Genomic DNA, 15,245 nt, shown 5'->3' with positions numbered 1-15,245 from the left:
TTCTGACCTCGTCAGTTTGTACAGCCCAGTGGTTAATGGGTCAGGAGGAGAAAAGATGGGTGAACAAGATTTAGGAGAGATGAAACTCTCAGGCCTCTTTTTCACTTGGAATCTACGGTTGGCTAAGTCATCCCAAACTACATCCGGCAGCCTCCGTTCCTCCTCCGAGTCCGATCCACTTTCAGAACCATACACCTCCTTCGGATAGGAAGCTGGATTCGAAATATCACGCTCTGCTCTGCTGATTTGATGGGAAATGAAAGAATTCTTTTTGTGTTCACTGAGCTCCATCAACACAGATTTTTAAAAAATGGAAACAAGCAATACAGCAGAGTTCACAATGAACAATGTAAGTCATCCAGGAAGCTGAAAGATAACCAGTGAGTCAAAGGCAAGCATCTAAAAAAAGAACCCGCAAATCTCTATGCTGACATTCTAAAACAGAAGAAATCTCTTCAAGATATGGATGACTAAAAACACAGGTAAGAAAAAGAAAGACTTTCATTAATGACGTTTTATGTTATCTATGAAATACATTTTAAGGATTATTCCTTTTATCAAATTTAAATATCCCAGCAAATTCCCCAAGCCGAATGAATTTTAAAACTCAGTAATCAGCTCGCATCCCAGTACCTTGGAAATGCTCCATCTGCTTCTGTGTAGACGGCACTTGCCCAGCTTCGTCTGTTATCCTCATTTTTGTCCAGCTTTTTCTTCCTCAAGGGTGCCGGCACGTACGATGGCTGTCTACTCTTGTTGGGTAAAAAGCGATTGAAGGGTAATGCAGACTTGGGTTCAATAGCCGAAATCCTTCTATAAGACATGTCATCTTTATTATGGTCCTGCATTTTGAATGTAAATTCAGAATCTGTGTCACTTTCACAACCTATTAACAACAACAAAAAAAAGGCACAGGAATTTGCTTTAGTCTCCAGATTTTTCATCTAACTGAAACCCACACAGCCTGCCTGCTTTGTCTTTCCCTTGGAAACCCAGGGCTCTACTGCTCACTGTGGGGAATATTTTTAGAAATTTGTCATGAAGTTGTGATAAGACCCATTAGGAGGAACTTGCTTTGCATACTGGAGGTACACAGAGTACATTCTTCCACTGGCACACATTCTAAGTAGAAAAAGTTCCAGTTTATGGCTGATCCCCTTTTCTACTCAATCTTCTCATGATTTTTTGTAAAATTTGTTGATGGAAATAGTGTAGCCACAGAATCAAAGATGCTTAACATGGGATCTGAACAGAATTCAAGGGAACCTCACTCATTTAAAATAAACTGTGCCATCAGCCAAAATTTCTGTGAGGCGAGAGACCAGCAAAGACAAAGAAAAGATGCAAAAAGCACATGATCACAAAGAAGTTTGACAGATACGCATGAGACCCTTATGAGCAAGAATCACACATAACATACGTGGTTGGACCAAATGACTCATTTATTATTCAATATCATTTATGCACATATCTGAAAGAATACAATTTGATACACCTCAAGGTCAGATAACTACAAACACTACTCTGTTCTCAAAAAAAAAAAAAAAAAGCCAGTCTGTCCTTTTAAATACATGGGAAGAAATGAACGTACAAAACACTATAGATACAGCTGAGCTGTCTCCCTTCCTGCCCTTTTTTTCCTGCCTGTGTGTGTGTGAAGACAATTTGCAAATGCTATGGTCTTCAGTAGATTGGTAGCTGAGTACTTGGGAGCCACCTGCTCTTAGCAAAAGAACACTTCCAGGTTAACCTGAGCCAAAGGCAGTCTGTCCCCTCTTCCCTGCTGGCAGGAGTCTACAGAGAGTAACACTGAGAGAACCCTACAGGAAGCAGTTGAACACACAGCTAGGAGACCTTGAGACCGGAACAGGGAAAGGAGAGTCATGGCAAAAGGGAGGAAGTAAAACCAGGTATCACCAGAAATATTAACAGTCAATAATCTGGTGCTTTCTTTTTACTGCCTCCGAAATGAATACATTTCTTGTAAGTAAGAAAAAAATGTCAAGATTCTTACTAAAATTTTGTACGTGTAAAATTTTAAGTATAAAGATAAGGTCCACTTTGGAAATTTTTTAAGTTAATTTTTTTTTTAGTCCACTACAGTATGCTGGAGAGTAGGCAAATATTCTTGTTATGGTAAGAGATGTGGATGAAAACTATCACCTGCCCCATCAATAAACAAAGGCTGTTTCAGCCATCAAGCCATCAGCCACTGCAGCCATCCAGGACTGTGTGCCCTGAGGGCCTTCGGGGTGGATAAAAACAGGATACTAGCCCTAGGTAGTAAAGTGCTAGCGTTGAAGGTATTAGTCACTCTATTGTGTCCAACTTCTTTGCGACTCCATAGACTATAGCCCGCCAGGTTCCTCTGCCATTGGATTCTCCAGACAAAAATACTGGAGTGGGTAGGCATTTTCTTCTCCAGGGGATCTTCCCGAACCAGGGATTAAACCTGGGTCTCCTGCCTTACAGCTGGACTCTACCATCTGAGTCACTAGGGAAGGTGCATATCAAAGGAATGATTTCAATAAGCTCAGTCTCCAGCATCTTCCTATATATAGAAAAGCTTGAAATTCATTAAGCTGAGATGTCTGGTTTTTCTTTAATTAATAGTAATCTTTTGATGTTCTGACTACCTAGGTGTTTTGGGGCTTTTTTGTTTTTTGGTTGCTGATGCTGCTGCTAAGTTGCTTCAGTCGTGTCCGACTCTGTGCGACCCCATAGATGGCAGCCCACCAGGCTCCCCATCCCTGGGATTCTCCCGGCAAGAACACTGGAGTGGGTTGCCATTTCCTTCTCCAATGCATGAAACTGAAAAGTGAAAGTGAAGTCGCTGAGTTGTGTCTGACTCTTAGCAGAAACTCCTATATATCCTGGCTCCTCCCTTACTTCTTCAGAGCAGTCCCTCAGAGCTATCTGAGAGGCTGTCTTCAGGGCTAAGTTCTCAGCAAGTCTGCTAAATAAAACATAATTTTCAACCTTTAGATTGCACTTTTTTAAATCTGTCAACAGAGGCTTCCTATATAACTTAGGAATATGACTTTGTAATTCATTAACCTAAAAATATTAATCTTATCATCAATATTATTGATCATCAATTTGGGACTACAAAGAATCTGGTGTAGGTAGCAGAATTTCAACAGACTGATCAAAAAAAAAAAAAAAAAGTTTTATCATCCTAGAGGGCTTATAGGATTTTTTTTTTTTCCTTCCTTAGTTGTAATTACCAAGTTTTCACATCCACCCTCTTCAAACAAGGTCTGCAACTCCTTTCCCACGATCAGGAAGCAGTGCAACAGTAACCCTCTGCTTTTCGTTACAGGGACCAGGCACCCAGCCCAACAAGTGTCTGAGGAGAAGGCTCACATCACTGAACCACTGCATGTGAACTGACCAGAGGCTATAAACTCCCACACGCCTTCGATGCATGTCCCCTTTATTATTGTTGTGAAGTGAAAGTCGCTCAGTTGTGTCCCACTCTTTGTGACCCCATGGACTACAAAGACACAGTCCATGGACTTCTCTAGGCCAGAACACTGAAGTGGGTAGCCTTTCCCTTCTCCAGGGTTTATTATTGTTGGCCAGACATAAGTCCAAACAAAGCATGTGTTAGGTTCTTCAGTCCAGACAAAGTAATATACTAGGTTGAGAATTTCAACCTCTGCATCCACAGCTTTAATCACTCAGATGAATTATGAACTCAGATTCAGTTCCTTAAAACTATCTGAAGAGTCATCTGGGCTATGAAAACATTACACCGAAATCACAAACAGCCAACAAATACAGCAGTAATTTAAAAGGTTAACTTAAATAGCTATTCACTTTTCTTTGTCGTTAATATTTTTTTTAATTTTAATATATTTCTATTTTTAATAGAAGGATAATTGCTCTATAGTGTTATGTTAGTTTCTGCTGTACAACAACATGAATCAGCTATAAGTATATATGCGTGCATGCACAGTCCCTTCAGTTGTGTCCGACACTTTGAGACCCCATGGACTGTAGCCCGCCAGGCTCCTCTTTCCATGGATTTCTCCAGGCAAGAATACTGGAATGGGATGCATCCCCTGCATTGCCAGGTGGGTTCTTTACCACCAGCGCCACCTGGGAAGCCCATGCATGTGAAGTCGCTTCAGTCACGTGGGAAGCATGTGTGTGTGTGTGTGATGTAGGAAGCCCGTGTGTGTGTGTGTGTGTGTGTGTCAGTCATGTGGGAAGCCCGTGTGTATGTGTGTGTGTGAGTCATGTAGGAAGCCCGTGTGTGTGTGTGTGTGTGTGTGTGTGTGTATACAAACATATAAATCCCCTCCCTCTTGAGCATTCCTCCTACCCCCCATCCCACCCCTCTAGGTCATCACAGAACATGGAGCTGAGTTCCCTGTGCTATTCAGAAGCTTCCCACTAGCTATTTATTTCACACATGGGAGTGTATCTATGTTAATGCTACTCTCTCAATTTGTCCCATCCTCTCCTTCCCCCATCCCATTCACTTTTCAAAATTTTAAAAGCTATCACTATTCAAAAAGCTAAATAATTTGGAGTTATAATATTTGCTGATTCATTTTACTTTGGAAAAACAAATTCAGTGTACACTGCTTTTATGTAAATTTAAATTAAGTAAACAGTAGTAATAAAAGGTGAATTCTAGCTCATGATTGCATGCTAAAGCATTTAGAAACAAGTGTAATGTATTCTGAAGTGCCTTGAAAAATAAAATGGATAATTAATGCCTAGAGAACAGGAGCTTGGTGTGTAATAAAGGCAAGCATGGTAAATGTTATGATAGAACTAGGGCAGGTACGAGCATGCTAAGTCACTTCAGTCCTGTCCAATTCTTTGGGACCCTATGGACTGTAGCCTACTAGGTTGCTCTGTCCATGGGATTCTCCAGGCAAGAATACTGGAGTGCACTGTTATGCTCTCCTCCAAGGGATCTTCCCCAATCAGGGATTAAATCCATGTCTCTATGTTTCCTGCATCAGCAGGCACGTTCTTTACCACTGGTGCCACTGGGGAAGCCTGGCAGGTACATAGGTAGGCATATAAAATTCTTCCAACTTTGCTATGTTTGAAAATGTTTTATAATAAAAGCAGGAAAACATTTAAAATAAAAATATAATCAAAATAAACAAGACAAGTGAAATCTCTAACAATCCAGCACAAACTCACAACCAGAACTCTCAATATTTTCATGTTGCTGGTGAAACACAGAAATAGTTCAAGAAACTTCACTTACGGTTTCAATCTAGTCAAATCTGAATCACAAAAGGTTTACAGTCAGAAATTTCTGACGCCACCCAACAGCCATAGGAAAAAGACTTGTATTTAAATGATAGATTGTGCATTGGGATTTTGAAAGAAAACTCCTTCCCACAACAGAATGACTTTCATTAACATGTTCCTTTCCTACTCGTTCTGGATTGACTTTGACCATGACAGAAGCAAAAGATGCTTTCTAACACAATGCCAGTGTTGCTCCTTAATCAACCAAAGCTTAGCATAATATTCTATCAAGACAGATATCAATCACTTCTTTTCTTGGGTAGTGATAATTTTTAAACTAGTGTCCTGTTTTTTCTTAGAAGCTTTTTATCTTTTGCAAAAAAAGAAAAGGGAAGAAAGAAGGTTATTCAGGAACTAAAACACACTTTTACGAATCTTATTTACTTTCTTTTCTATGTCTAGATATATCAGTTATTAGGCCTCAGAGGCAGAGATTGTTAACCCTGAATATGGAGGAAAAAGAATTAGGATAGACTGTCACTGATAAAACAGGTCATAGTTAACTGTCTCTTCCCTTTTGTTTAGTCGCTCAGTTGTGTCTGACTCCTTTGGGACCCATGGACTGGAGCCCTCCAGGCTCCTCTGTCCACAGGATTTTCCAGGCAAGAATCCTGGAGTGGGTTGCCATTTCTTCTCCAGGGATCTTCCTGTTCCAGGGATTGAACCCAAGTCTCCTGAATTGGCAGGCAGATTCTTTACTGCTGCCCTAATCCCCTCCAAAAACAGATTTTGAAAAAATGAAACTTTCACCCCTCAAGTGGCAATATAGTCAGGAAAGAACAAGAGAGACAGAGAAAGAGAGAGAGAAAAGGAAGGAAGGAGAGACCAAGAAGACAGGAAAGACAAGATACCCTCAATTCTATTCCAGTCTCCACGATATATACTTCCTGGTGAAGTTTTTGTCTCAATAATTTTCCCTCCACTTTTCTACTCTCTCCCATTCCCAATTTTCTCTCAGTACACTACGAAATAAAAATAAATTGTCAAGTCCAAAATGCAACTCACCTTCACGTGCCCCCCTCAACGTGATATCAGAGGAGCAGCTTGTGAATGATCTTGATCCCAAAGAGTCCAAGCTCTCAAACGAGTCCTCCCTCTTACAGCTGCCTGGAGAAGCCAGAAGCTCCCCGCGCTCAGGGCCCCAGATGTCGCTGCAACCACTGTCCCTGCCACTCCTCTTCAGGCAGCTGGACTCTTCAAGTGCCTAGAGGACATTTGTTCAGGAATAGTAACTGAGCAAAAACTTCCAAAAATGTCATCAGTTATGGCGTCTTTGTTTGCATAACTCGAGTCATGCTATCTCTGATTAGATGAGGCAATGAGATTTCCCAGTGAAATGTCAGAAAAAAATTTGATAGAAATCAGAATATAAATCTGTAATGTTTTCCCATGACTTAATACTTTAGCACTCATGTGACAACATGGAGGTACCCAATATTATTTAGTAAGGTGATAGAATCTATTTAATAATGAGGAAATTTTCAAAGAACAGCTAATAAGTAGAGTAACATTCAAGAGCTAAAATCAATTCCTGTTTAGTTTTCTGGCAATAAACATAAAAGGAGGCAAAGAGAAAAGTCAACCTTAATTTTGATATCCAAAAGGAGAAAAGAATAAGACTGCATTCAGCCTACCTCCAGGAAATATTAGGGGTCATTTCTATTGAACAAATAGGAAAAAAAAAAAAAATAACAAAGATCCTCAACAAAAAGAAAAGTTTTAAAAGAGAGAGGGGTAAGAATAACAGGTATACACTTCACAAACTTGTCTATTTTCACAGATTATAAAACTAGATCTGAACCAAGGAAAGCTCACTGGTTACAAAACCAGATCTGAACCAAAGAAAGCAGACTTGTTTGCTGATATATAAAACATTTCCCCTGTATCTAGATGAAATATTTGTTTGGCTCCTATATCAGTTATATAGAAATAAAGTAAATGTTATTAACCATCAGTTTGTAAATCATATAGAACTCACTAAAATAAGCACTTTTAACTAACTTTCCTCTAAGAAAATTTATAAATTTATAAAGCCTTTAGCATAGTAAAGGCTTAATAAACATATATAATAATCAGTGAATAGTTAGCAACTCTATACTTTTTTAATACAGTAGAGGTAATCTTGTTACTACAGTAAAATCAGAAATGTTATTTTCAGATAATGATACTAATACAGAGACAAGAATTCCGAGGTTCTTTAACAATCAAATGTAATATGTGAACCTTTCATTAAATCATTATATAGACAAGAAGCTACAAAACAGAATTGGGAAACAATTGGGATGTTCTGAATATAGACTGGATATTAAATAATGGGGAATATTCATGAATGTTCTTTGGTCTGGGAGACACTGTAGATATACAGAAAAATATTCTTACTGTTAAGAACAGCATACTGAGTATTTAGGAGTAAGCAACCTGAAATCTACATGAAATAATGGATAGATACCTAAATAATGCCAATGTGGGACATGCTTAGTGATTAAATCTGATGGAAAATAGGTGGGTATTTGTTATACTACTCTTTCAATTTTGAATTATGAATATTTTCAACATGTGGGAAAAGTTGAAGAAAAAAGGTTTATAATGAATAATTAGCAGCTATCTCAGGCATACTTTTGGCTAAGACTGGATGTCAATTTGTGGTTGAATTGTGTGACAAGTGTTTAAGTGCCAATAAGGTCCAATAGATTTATTTGAGATTTTATATATTTTATCTGCCACACACTCTGAAATTAGACTTGACATCTCGTCATGCAAATGCAAGCGCCTACCTTGTACTCTATCCCCAAGCAGATGCAGAAGCTGGGACCAGTGTTGGTGCCACCAAAATACTTCTCAAAAAATATAAAATTTAAAATTCGAAGTAAATCTTTAGATTCATCAGGTTTCTTAAACACGTATTTGTTGAAGCCTTAGAGTGCAACACACAGGAAATGATTTTTGACCTAGTAAGTGTTAAAAGTTAATGATGACCTGCCACCATAGTTGTAAAAGAACCGGAGTTTGGCCCTGTTGCCTGGTTCCTACCCCTACCCCCCCCCACCCCCACCAAGGACTTTCCTCTGACAAGTCACCTAAAGTGAGTCACCTACAACTTATAGGATGACTCAAGGTCAACAGTTTTCTGCAAGAATTAAAAAAAAAAAAAAAAACACTTAATTTTTTTTGGCTGCACTGGGTCTTCACTGCTGCATTCAGGCTTTCCCTCCTTGTGGCGAGTGGGAGCTATTCTCTAGTTGCCGTGCACAGGCTTCTCAATGTGGTGGCTTCTCCTGTTGCGGAGCACGGGCTCCAGGGCGCAGGGGCTCAGTTATTATGACACATGGGCTTACGTGCTCCGTGGCACGTACAATCTTCCCAGACCAGGGATCGAACTTGTGTCCCCTGCATTGGCAGTGGATTCTTAACCACTGACCACCACGGAAGTCTCTGCAAGTATTTTTTCTTTATTCATATTTTAGATTGGCCATTAAGCATAACTAGTTAAGGGAGAAAAGTTTGATGAACACAACGATTTTGATTTTAACAGAACAGATGCAAACCATATACTGACATATCTCTTATGGCTCTCCACCCGCCATAATAATGGAATGGAACCACAGCTTTAGCTCTACCTATGACAAATTCTTTGTGTATCTACTCTGGTTTTGACACTGGTGGCAGGAAACAAACTCAAGCACAGCATTCCCAGCACACTCTACGAAGGTTACTGAACCTGAGTCACACTGCCATAAAAAGAACCAAAGACTGTGAAGAGAACACGAATGCAAGGGCCAAAGTCCCATGTTATTTTTAACTGGATGTTTTCTTAGCTGAAAAAACTGTAAGGCAAACTCTGCTCACACTCGAAGCCCCACCACATTCATCCTTCTGAGCCCTGCCCTCCACCATTGCACTGACCTACTTGTTCATCTGTCTGCATCAAACAATTGTGCTCTAAGGATGGTTCATCTCTCTTGTGTGAGTGCTTTCTCAACACCTCATATAATGCCCAGGCATGATATTACCTCAACAATTATCTGAATTAACTGTTTTAAGGATTTTAAATAGGATATTATCAACTCCTTACGATTTAAAAATAAAAATTCAGAAGGAATACACTAACCTTCAAGACTATAATTTCATTTCTCTATAATATATATGGCTGGGCTCAGGCAAAACTAAAGATGAGAGTAGTTATAAGGCAAAAAGATCATTTTCATCCTGGCCTAGAACGTCTATTTTCCAATCATAGTAACTAGCATTTATTATATCCTTACAATGTGCCAGAGACTAATGCTAAATGCCTGGTGGGTACAGAATCATTTACTGATCATAAAGACCCATCAAGCAACTACTATTAATTAGATGGTGACAAATTATTTTGATGACATATTTTCTTCTGAATACTGCAGATTCTCCTACAGAAATACCCCCATGGCGATTAGTTCTCCCATTGGATCTTATGAATGAAGATCTGGCCAACTCTGGTTAGCCTTGGCACTTGACCCTCTTCAGACAGTCTTTAAACACTCAATATTTGCAACACTGATTCCAAAATATGAAGGACTAGAAATGTGTTTAAAATCAAAGATTCTAACTTGAAAATCTTATCAAGTTTCATGTAACAGCATTTACTACTCTTTAGAAAACAGACATTGCATGGTAGAATTGTGAAGATATTGGAATAAGGACATTAGAGATATAGTGACCCATGGCAAGACAATAAGATAAAGAAACTGAGTAACATTACACACATTTTAATAGCCTGAAGCAGTTACAGGTCAAGTTCATAATGAATAAAGAAACAGTTGGGTTATATAAAGTGTTGAAGAAAGAAAGTTAATGAGTATCTCACTGAGTTACCTAAAATTAAGAAATAAATACCTATACCTATATTATATATCCTAAAAACTGGTCTGAAATACTCACTCCTTGGTGGTGACTTACGAAGTCAGCAGGTAAGTAACAATCCTCCATCCCCATCAGAGCCACCATATTTTGTAGAAAAAGTAAAAGAAGGCAGAGGGCACATGAAAACAAGAGAGGAAGGAGAAGATAAGAACTATTAGTTAGAGTAAGTGTCTCATATAGATAAGAGTTTCCTTACCTTAGTCAGAGCTTGTCCTAAAAGATTCTCAAACGCTTTCAAATTAAGATAGGGACCATTATAGTAGGGGTTACTTTGTGCTTTTCTTCCCAGCCAGTACAAAGTTATCAAAACCTAAAAAAAAAAAAAAAAAAAATGCCATGAAACAACAGATGAGTCAATTTAGTAATTAATAGCAAGCTCAAATGCAAGTGAGCACTAGATAAAAGACCATATCATTGAAAAGTAGATTTCCTTTTAAATTACATGAAGGAGAAGAGTCATCAAAAATGTTATTCTTCTCTGAGCACATTCTCACACCAAAAGCTTTAGACCCCCAACAGGTATTTGTACATTCTACCAGTACACATGAAGCAGGAAAAAATTCATAGGAAGAAAACCAATTAAACTTTTCAGACAATATTTTTCCAACAAACTTACAGACTAAACACTTAAAATCAATAATTCTCAGCTTCACATTTTTAAATAAAGCTGTCACATTTTTAGAAATTTTTCTAATATGCAGCATACTATAGACATGTCTACACTGGCTAATTCCTCAGAGTTCTTAAACACTTAGTGTTTTTCCTTAAAGTCTGATTTTGGTGGCTTCTGACTTGCTCTCCTAAAAATCCTATAGCCTGTTTATCTGCCTTTGCATGCATGCTAAGTCGCTTCAGTAATGTCCAACTCTTTGCAACCCTATGGACCATAGCCTGCCAGGCTCCTTTCTACGTAGGATTCTCTAGGCGAAAATACTGGAGTGGGTCTCCATGCCCTCCTCCAGTGGATCTTCCTGACTCAGGAATCAAACCCACATCTCTTGCATCTCCTGATTTCACAGCCAAGTTCTTTGCTACTAGCGCCACCTGGGAAGCCCTTATCTGCCTTTACCACATTACTAACATGTAAGGACTCACTTCCTAAATTTAACCCACCTTCTTATACTATGAGGTCAGAGAATACACGTTTCAACCATATTTAAGCATATTGAGAATTTGTTTCTAAAAAAATTCCATTAGAAAAAGGATAGAGAATATATCAGATATTTTTAGTTCTCACTACCTTATTACAGAACATGTAAGAAACCATTTATAATGTTCCATTAAATATGTATCTTACATTTTTCACTCTCCTATCAGTCTCTTCTTGCCTGTAAAGAAGAAAAAAGAAAATATTCATTAAGTAATATCTATGAACCTGAAATTGTTAATTATTAACCAGAAAAAAACTCGTTTGTATTATAAAGTTCTATGAATATTAATATCACCTGGAAGTTCAGAACCTTTACAAGGTGTATTATCCATCAGAGGATTTTTCCATATTCATTTATTTTACGAAATATAATGGTCAGTTTTCTATTAAAAGCAAGGTTGTCTTTTTTTATTTCATTTATTACAGCTTGATTTATAAAATGTGCTATTTGCATTTTTAAAATGTTCATTGTGAACAATGTTTAAATTCAACCAACAGGGGAAAGACATCAACATATGGTCACGGCAGAAAACAATCAGGAAAGGCAAAACATGTAAACGGGAAAAACAAAGTAATTTTGCACGGAGTTTTCTTTTCCATTGTGCATGGTGGTTTTTCACTGAAGTTCCCCAGAGAAAATTGCTCAGAGACCGAACCCCTGCAGATGCTAAAAAGTGCAACTTTTTAAATGCCATAAATCACTGCCTGTGTTATAAGCATCATGAGTTTACCTGGTGGCTCAGAGGGTAAAGTGTCTGCCTGCAATGCGGGAGACCCAGGTTTGATCCCTGGGTCAGGAAGATCCCCTGGAGAAGGTGATGGCACCCCACTCCGGTACTCTTGCCTAGAAAATCCCATGGACGGAGAAGCCTGGTGGGCTACAGTCCATGCGGTCGCAAAGAATCGGAAACGACTGCATGACTTCACTTTCACTTTTCCTAAGCATCATGAGTGCCCCCCAACCCCTATAAAAAGGCATGATATTTATGGGAAAAGTTAAAGAAACAGATGTCACCACAGTGTGGAAGACAAATACACATGAGTTCATTAACAAACAGGTCACTCTAAACTACTGGTGCTTTCCAGAGACTTAAGCAGGATCATTGCTGGTTCAGGAGAGATGCAAGACCCTGAGCTAGATACCCTTCAATGTAGCTTTCCAGTCTAAGAGCCATAGTAGTATGCTGCTGCTGCTGCTGCTAAGTCGAGTCAGTCGTGTCGGACTCTGTGCGACCCCACAGATGGCAGCCCACGAGGCTTCCCCATCCCTGGGATTCTCCAGGCAAGAACACTGGAGTGGGTTGCCATTTCCTTCTCCAATGCATGAAAGTGAAAAGTGAAAGTGAAGTTGCTCAGTCATGTCCGACTCTAGTGACCCCATGGACTACAGCCTACCAGGCTCCTCCATCCATGGGATTTTCCAGGCAAAAGTACTGGAGTAGGGTGCCATTGCCTTCTCCTCATAGTAGTATACTTACAAGAAAAAAAAAAAAATATATATATATATACACACACACACACTGGCTTTCTTGGTGTCTCAGAGATAAAGATTCTGCCTGCGATGCAGGTGACATGGAAATGTGGGTTCAATCCCTGGGTTGGGAAGATCTGCTGGAGGAGGAAATGGCAACCCACTCTAGTATTCTTGCCCAGAAAATCTCATGGAAAGAAGAACCTGGGGGGCTGCAGTCCATGGGGTTGTGAAGAGTTGGACATAACTGAAGGACTGAGCATATACACACACACAATGTGTGTGTAAGACATAGAAAACATACACACATAACATATATTAACATCTTTAAGAGCTGAATGGATCGATTACGGGATATTCGCACAATGAAACATTCTGTAGCTATGAGAACAAACAACCTGCAGCCATATGGTTCAACCTCACCAACACTGGGAATCAAATGAAGCCAGGCAGAGCACAGGCTGTATTATCCATTCACGTCATGTACAGAAACAGGCAAAACAAAGACAAGATCTTAAGACTCAGGATAGTGTTCACTCCGGTAGGGAGGATGGAAGTGACTGGGAAAAGTGATGCACTTCCGGGAGCCAATTATTTCTTATATTTTGGTCTGTTTGATCTAGTTCTCATATTTTGAATGTACTGCCTACTTATGTGCATTCCATCTCTAAAGTTTGTGAACTGTACACTCAAAATACACTTATAGAAATAGATACATATTTCAAAAAAGCAAATAAATTTCACAGCCCAAGTACTTAAACCAGGGCTTATCTCTTGAGTAAAAAGAAAATTACTGTGTTAAAAAAAAAAATCAACATTTCCAAAGAAGTAGGGGAAAAAAAATCAATAGAAACCAATAATAAAAAATAACAAAGGTATAAAATATATCAGATCAGATCAGTCGCTCAGTTGTGTCTGACTCTTTCTAACCCCATGAATCACAGCACGCCAGGCCTCCCTGTCCATCACCAACTCCCAGAGTTCACTCAGACTCACGTCCATCGAGTCGGTGATGCCATCCAGCCATCTCATCCTCTGTTGTCCCCTTCTCCTCCTGCCCCCAATCCCTCCCAGCATCAGAGTCTTTTCCAATGAGTCAACTCTTCGCATGAGGTGGCCAAAGTACTGCAGTTTCAGCTTTAGCATCATTCCTTCCAAAGAAATCCCAGGGCTGATCTCCTTCAGAATGGACTGGTTGGATCTCCTTGCAGTCCAAGGGACTCTCAAGAGTCTTCTCCAAAACCACAGTTCAAAAGCATCAATTCTTGGGCGCTCAGCTTTCTTCACAGTCCAATTCTCACGTCCATACATGACCACAGGAAAAACCACAGCCTTGACTAGACGAACCTTTGTTGGCAAAGTAATGTCTCTGCTTTTGAATATGCTATCTAGGTTGGTCATAACTTTCCTTCCAAGGAGTAAGTATCTTTTAATTTCATGGCTGCAGCCTCCTTTTATATTAATGGCCAACATACACACCTCACACATTAATCAAAGCACAGAGAATCATCAATACTCAACACAAAGCATATACTAGGCTGAAAACCAGTGCACTATTAACATTCAATGCAAAGCATCCCACTTTTCTCATAAGCACCCTGAGGGCAGAAGGAACAACAGAGCTCTCTTGAACCCCTGACCTCCTTTCCACACAGCCTTCTCTGAAGCTTTCTAATCCAACACACTCATTGGCTTTTTATTATAATAAAGCAAAAATTGTAAGCACAGGGTATGGCCTATTTGGGAATAAACACTCACAATAAACCGTGACCTTGGCACTATAACCTTTCCCTCATTTCACATTCCTTTCTGACCATGAGCATTTATAACATGCTCTTGAACACGGTGACACACAGGCCGGCCAAATTGCTGTTCTATCACTGAAATGTAATGCCAGGAATTCAAGTAGTCAATGATTTGCAGGAGTCAATAGAGGCCAGCTTCTGATACACATAAAAACACATCCCACTGCTTGGAAGTCGAAAACTAGGCAGCTCCTTTTGCCTGCTGTGGCCACAGGGCACAACCTCCAAGCCTTTCAAAGAGAACAAGCGTGAGAGCTGAGGGGAAGCTCATGGTATCAGCCTCTCCATGCACCATAAAAGATGCTGGCCAGCCCAACACAACCGAAAATTAGACAAATCTGATCTACAAGTAGACTAATGCCTTATAACAGATATTTCAACTGTTGGCACAGTATATACCATGGATAGACCTAGAGAGTCTGTCATACAGAATGAAGTAAGTCAGAAAGAGAAAAATGTCGTATATGAAGGCATATATGTGGAATCTAGAAGCATGGTACAGATGACCTATTTGCAGGGCAGGACTAGAGATGAAGACATAGAGAACAGACACGTAGACACAGGATCGGAAGGGAGAGTGAGACAGATTAGGAGATTATGATTGATATATATACACTACCACGGAGCTAGTGGGACCCCA

The 15,245-nt window shown here is 39.5% G+C and overlaps 1 protein-coding gene and 1 long non-coding RNA gene across 22 annotated transcripts in view; one reads left to right on the top strand and one right to left on the bottom strand.

The window, feature by feature from the left end:
• Positions 1-15,245, bottom strand: part of LMO7 (LIM domain 7) — a 220,116-nt gene that overhangs the window by 55,536 nt on the left and 149,335 nt on the right. For 12 of the 21 annotated variants that reach the window (XM_059892261.1, XM_005213864.5, XM_005213869.5 and 9 more), the window contains 4 exons: positions 11,477-11,507; positions 10,376-10,489; positions 6,289-6,487; positions 634-886 (listed from right to left, as the gene is read on the bottom strand). In XM_059892261.1, the coding sequence (XP_059748244.1) occupies positions 634-886; positions 6,289-6,487; positions 10,376-10,489; positions 11,477-11,507 (597 nt within the window). Of the gene's footprint in view, positions 1-7; positions 242-633; positions 1,014-6,288; positions 6,488-10,375; positions 10,490-11,476; positions 11,508-15,245 lie in introns of those variants that run through there. The other 9 variants (XM_059892266.1, XM_059892268.1, XM_059892269.1 and 6 more) reach the window with 2 other exon arrangements.
• Positions 237-4,738, top strand: LOC132346779 (uncharacterized). Its single transcript, XR_009496729.1, has 2 exons — positions 237-482; positions 3,323-4,738. It is a non-coding gene; the product is annotated as an uncharacterized lncRNA (long non-coding RNA).

The sequence above is a fragment of the Bos taurus genome, chromosome 12 (assembly GCF_002263795.3).
Source record: "Bos taurus isolate L1 Dominette 01449 registration number 42190680 breed Hereford chromosome 12, ARS-UCD2.0, whole genome shotgun sequence".
Taxonomy (NCBI): Eukaryota; Metazoa; Chordata; class Mammalia; order Artiodactyla; family Bovidae; genus Bos; species Bos taurus.
The sequence above is the reverse complement of the archived record's forward strand: the minus strand, read 5'-3'. Positions and strand labels throughout refer to the sequence as shown.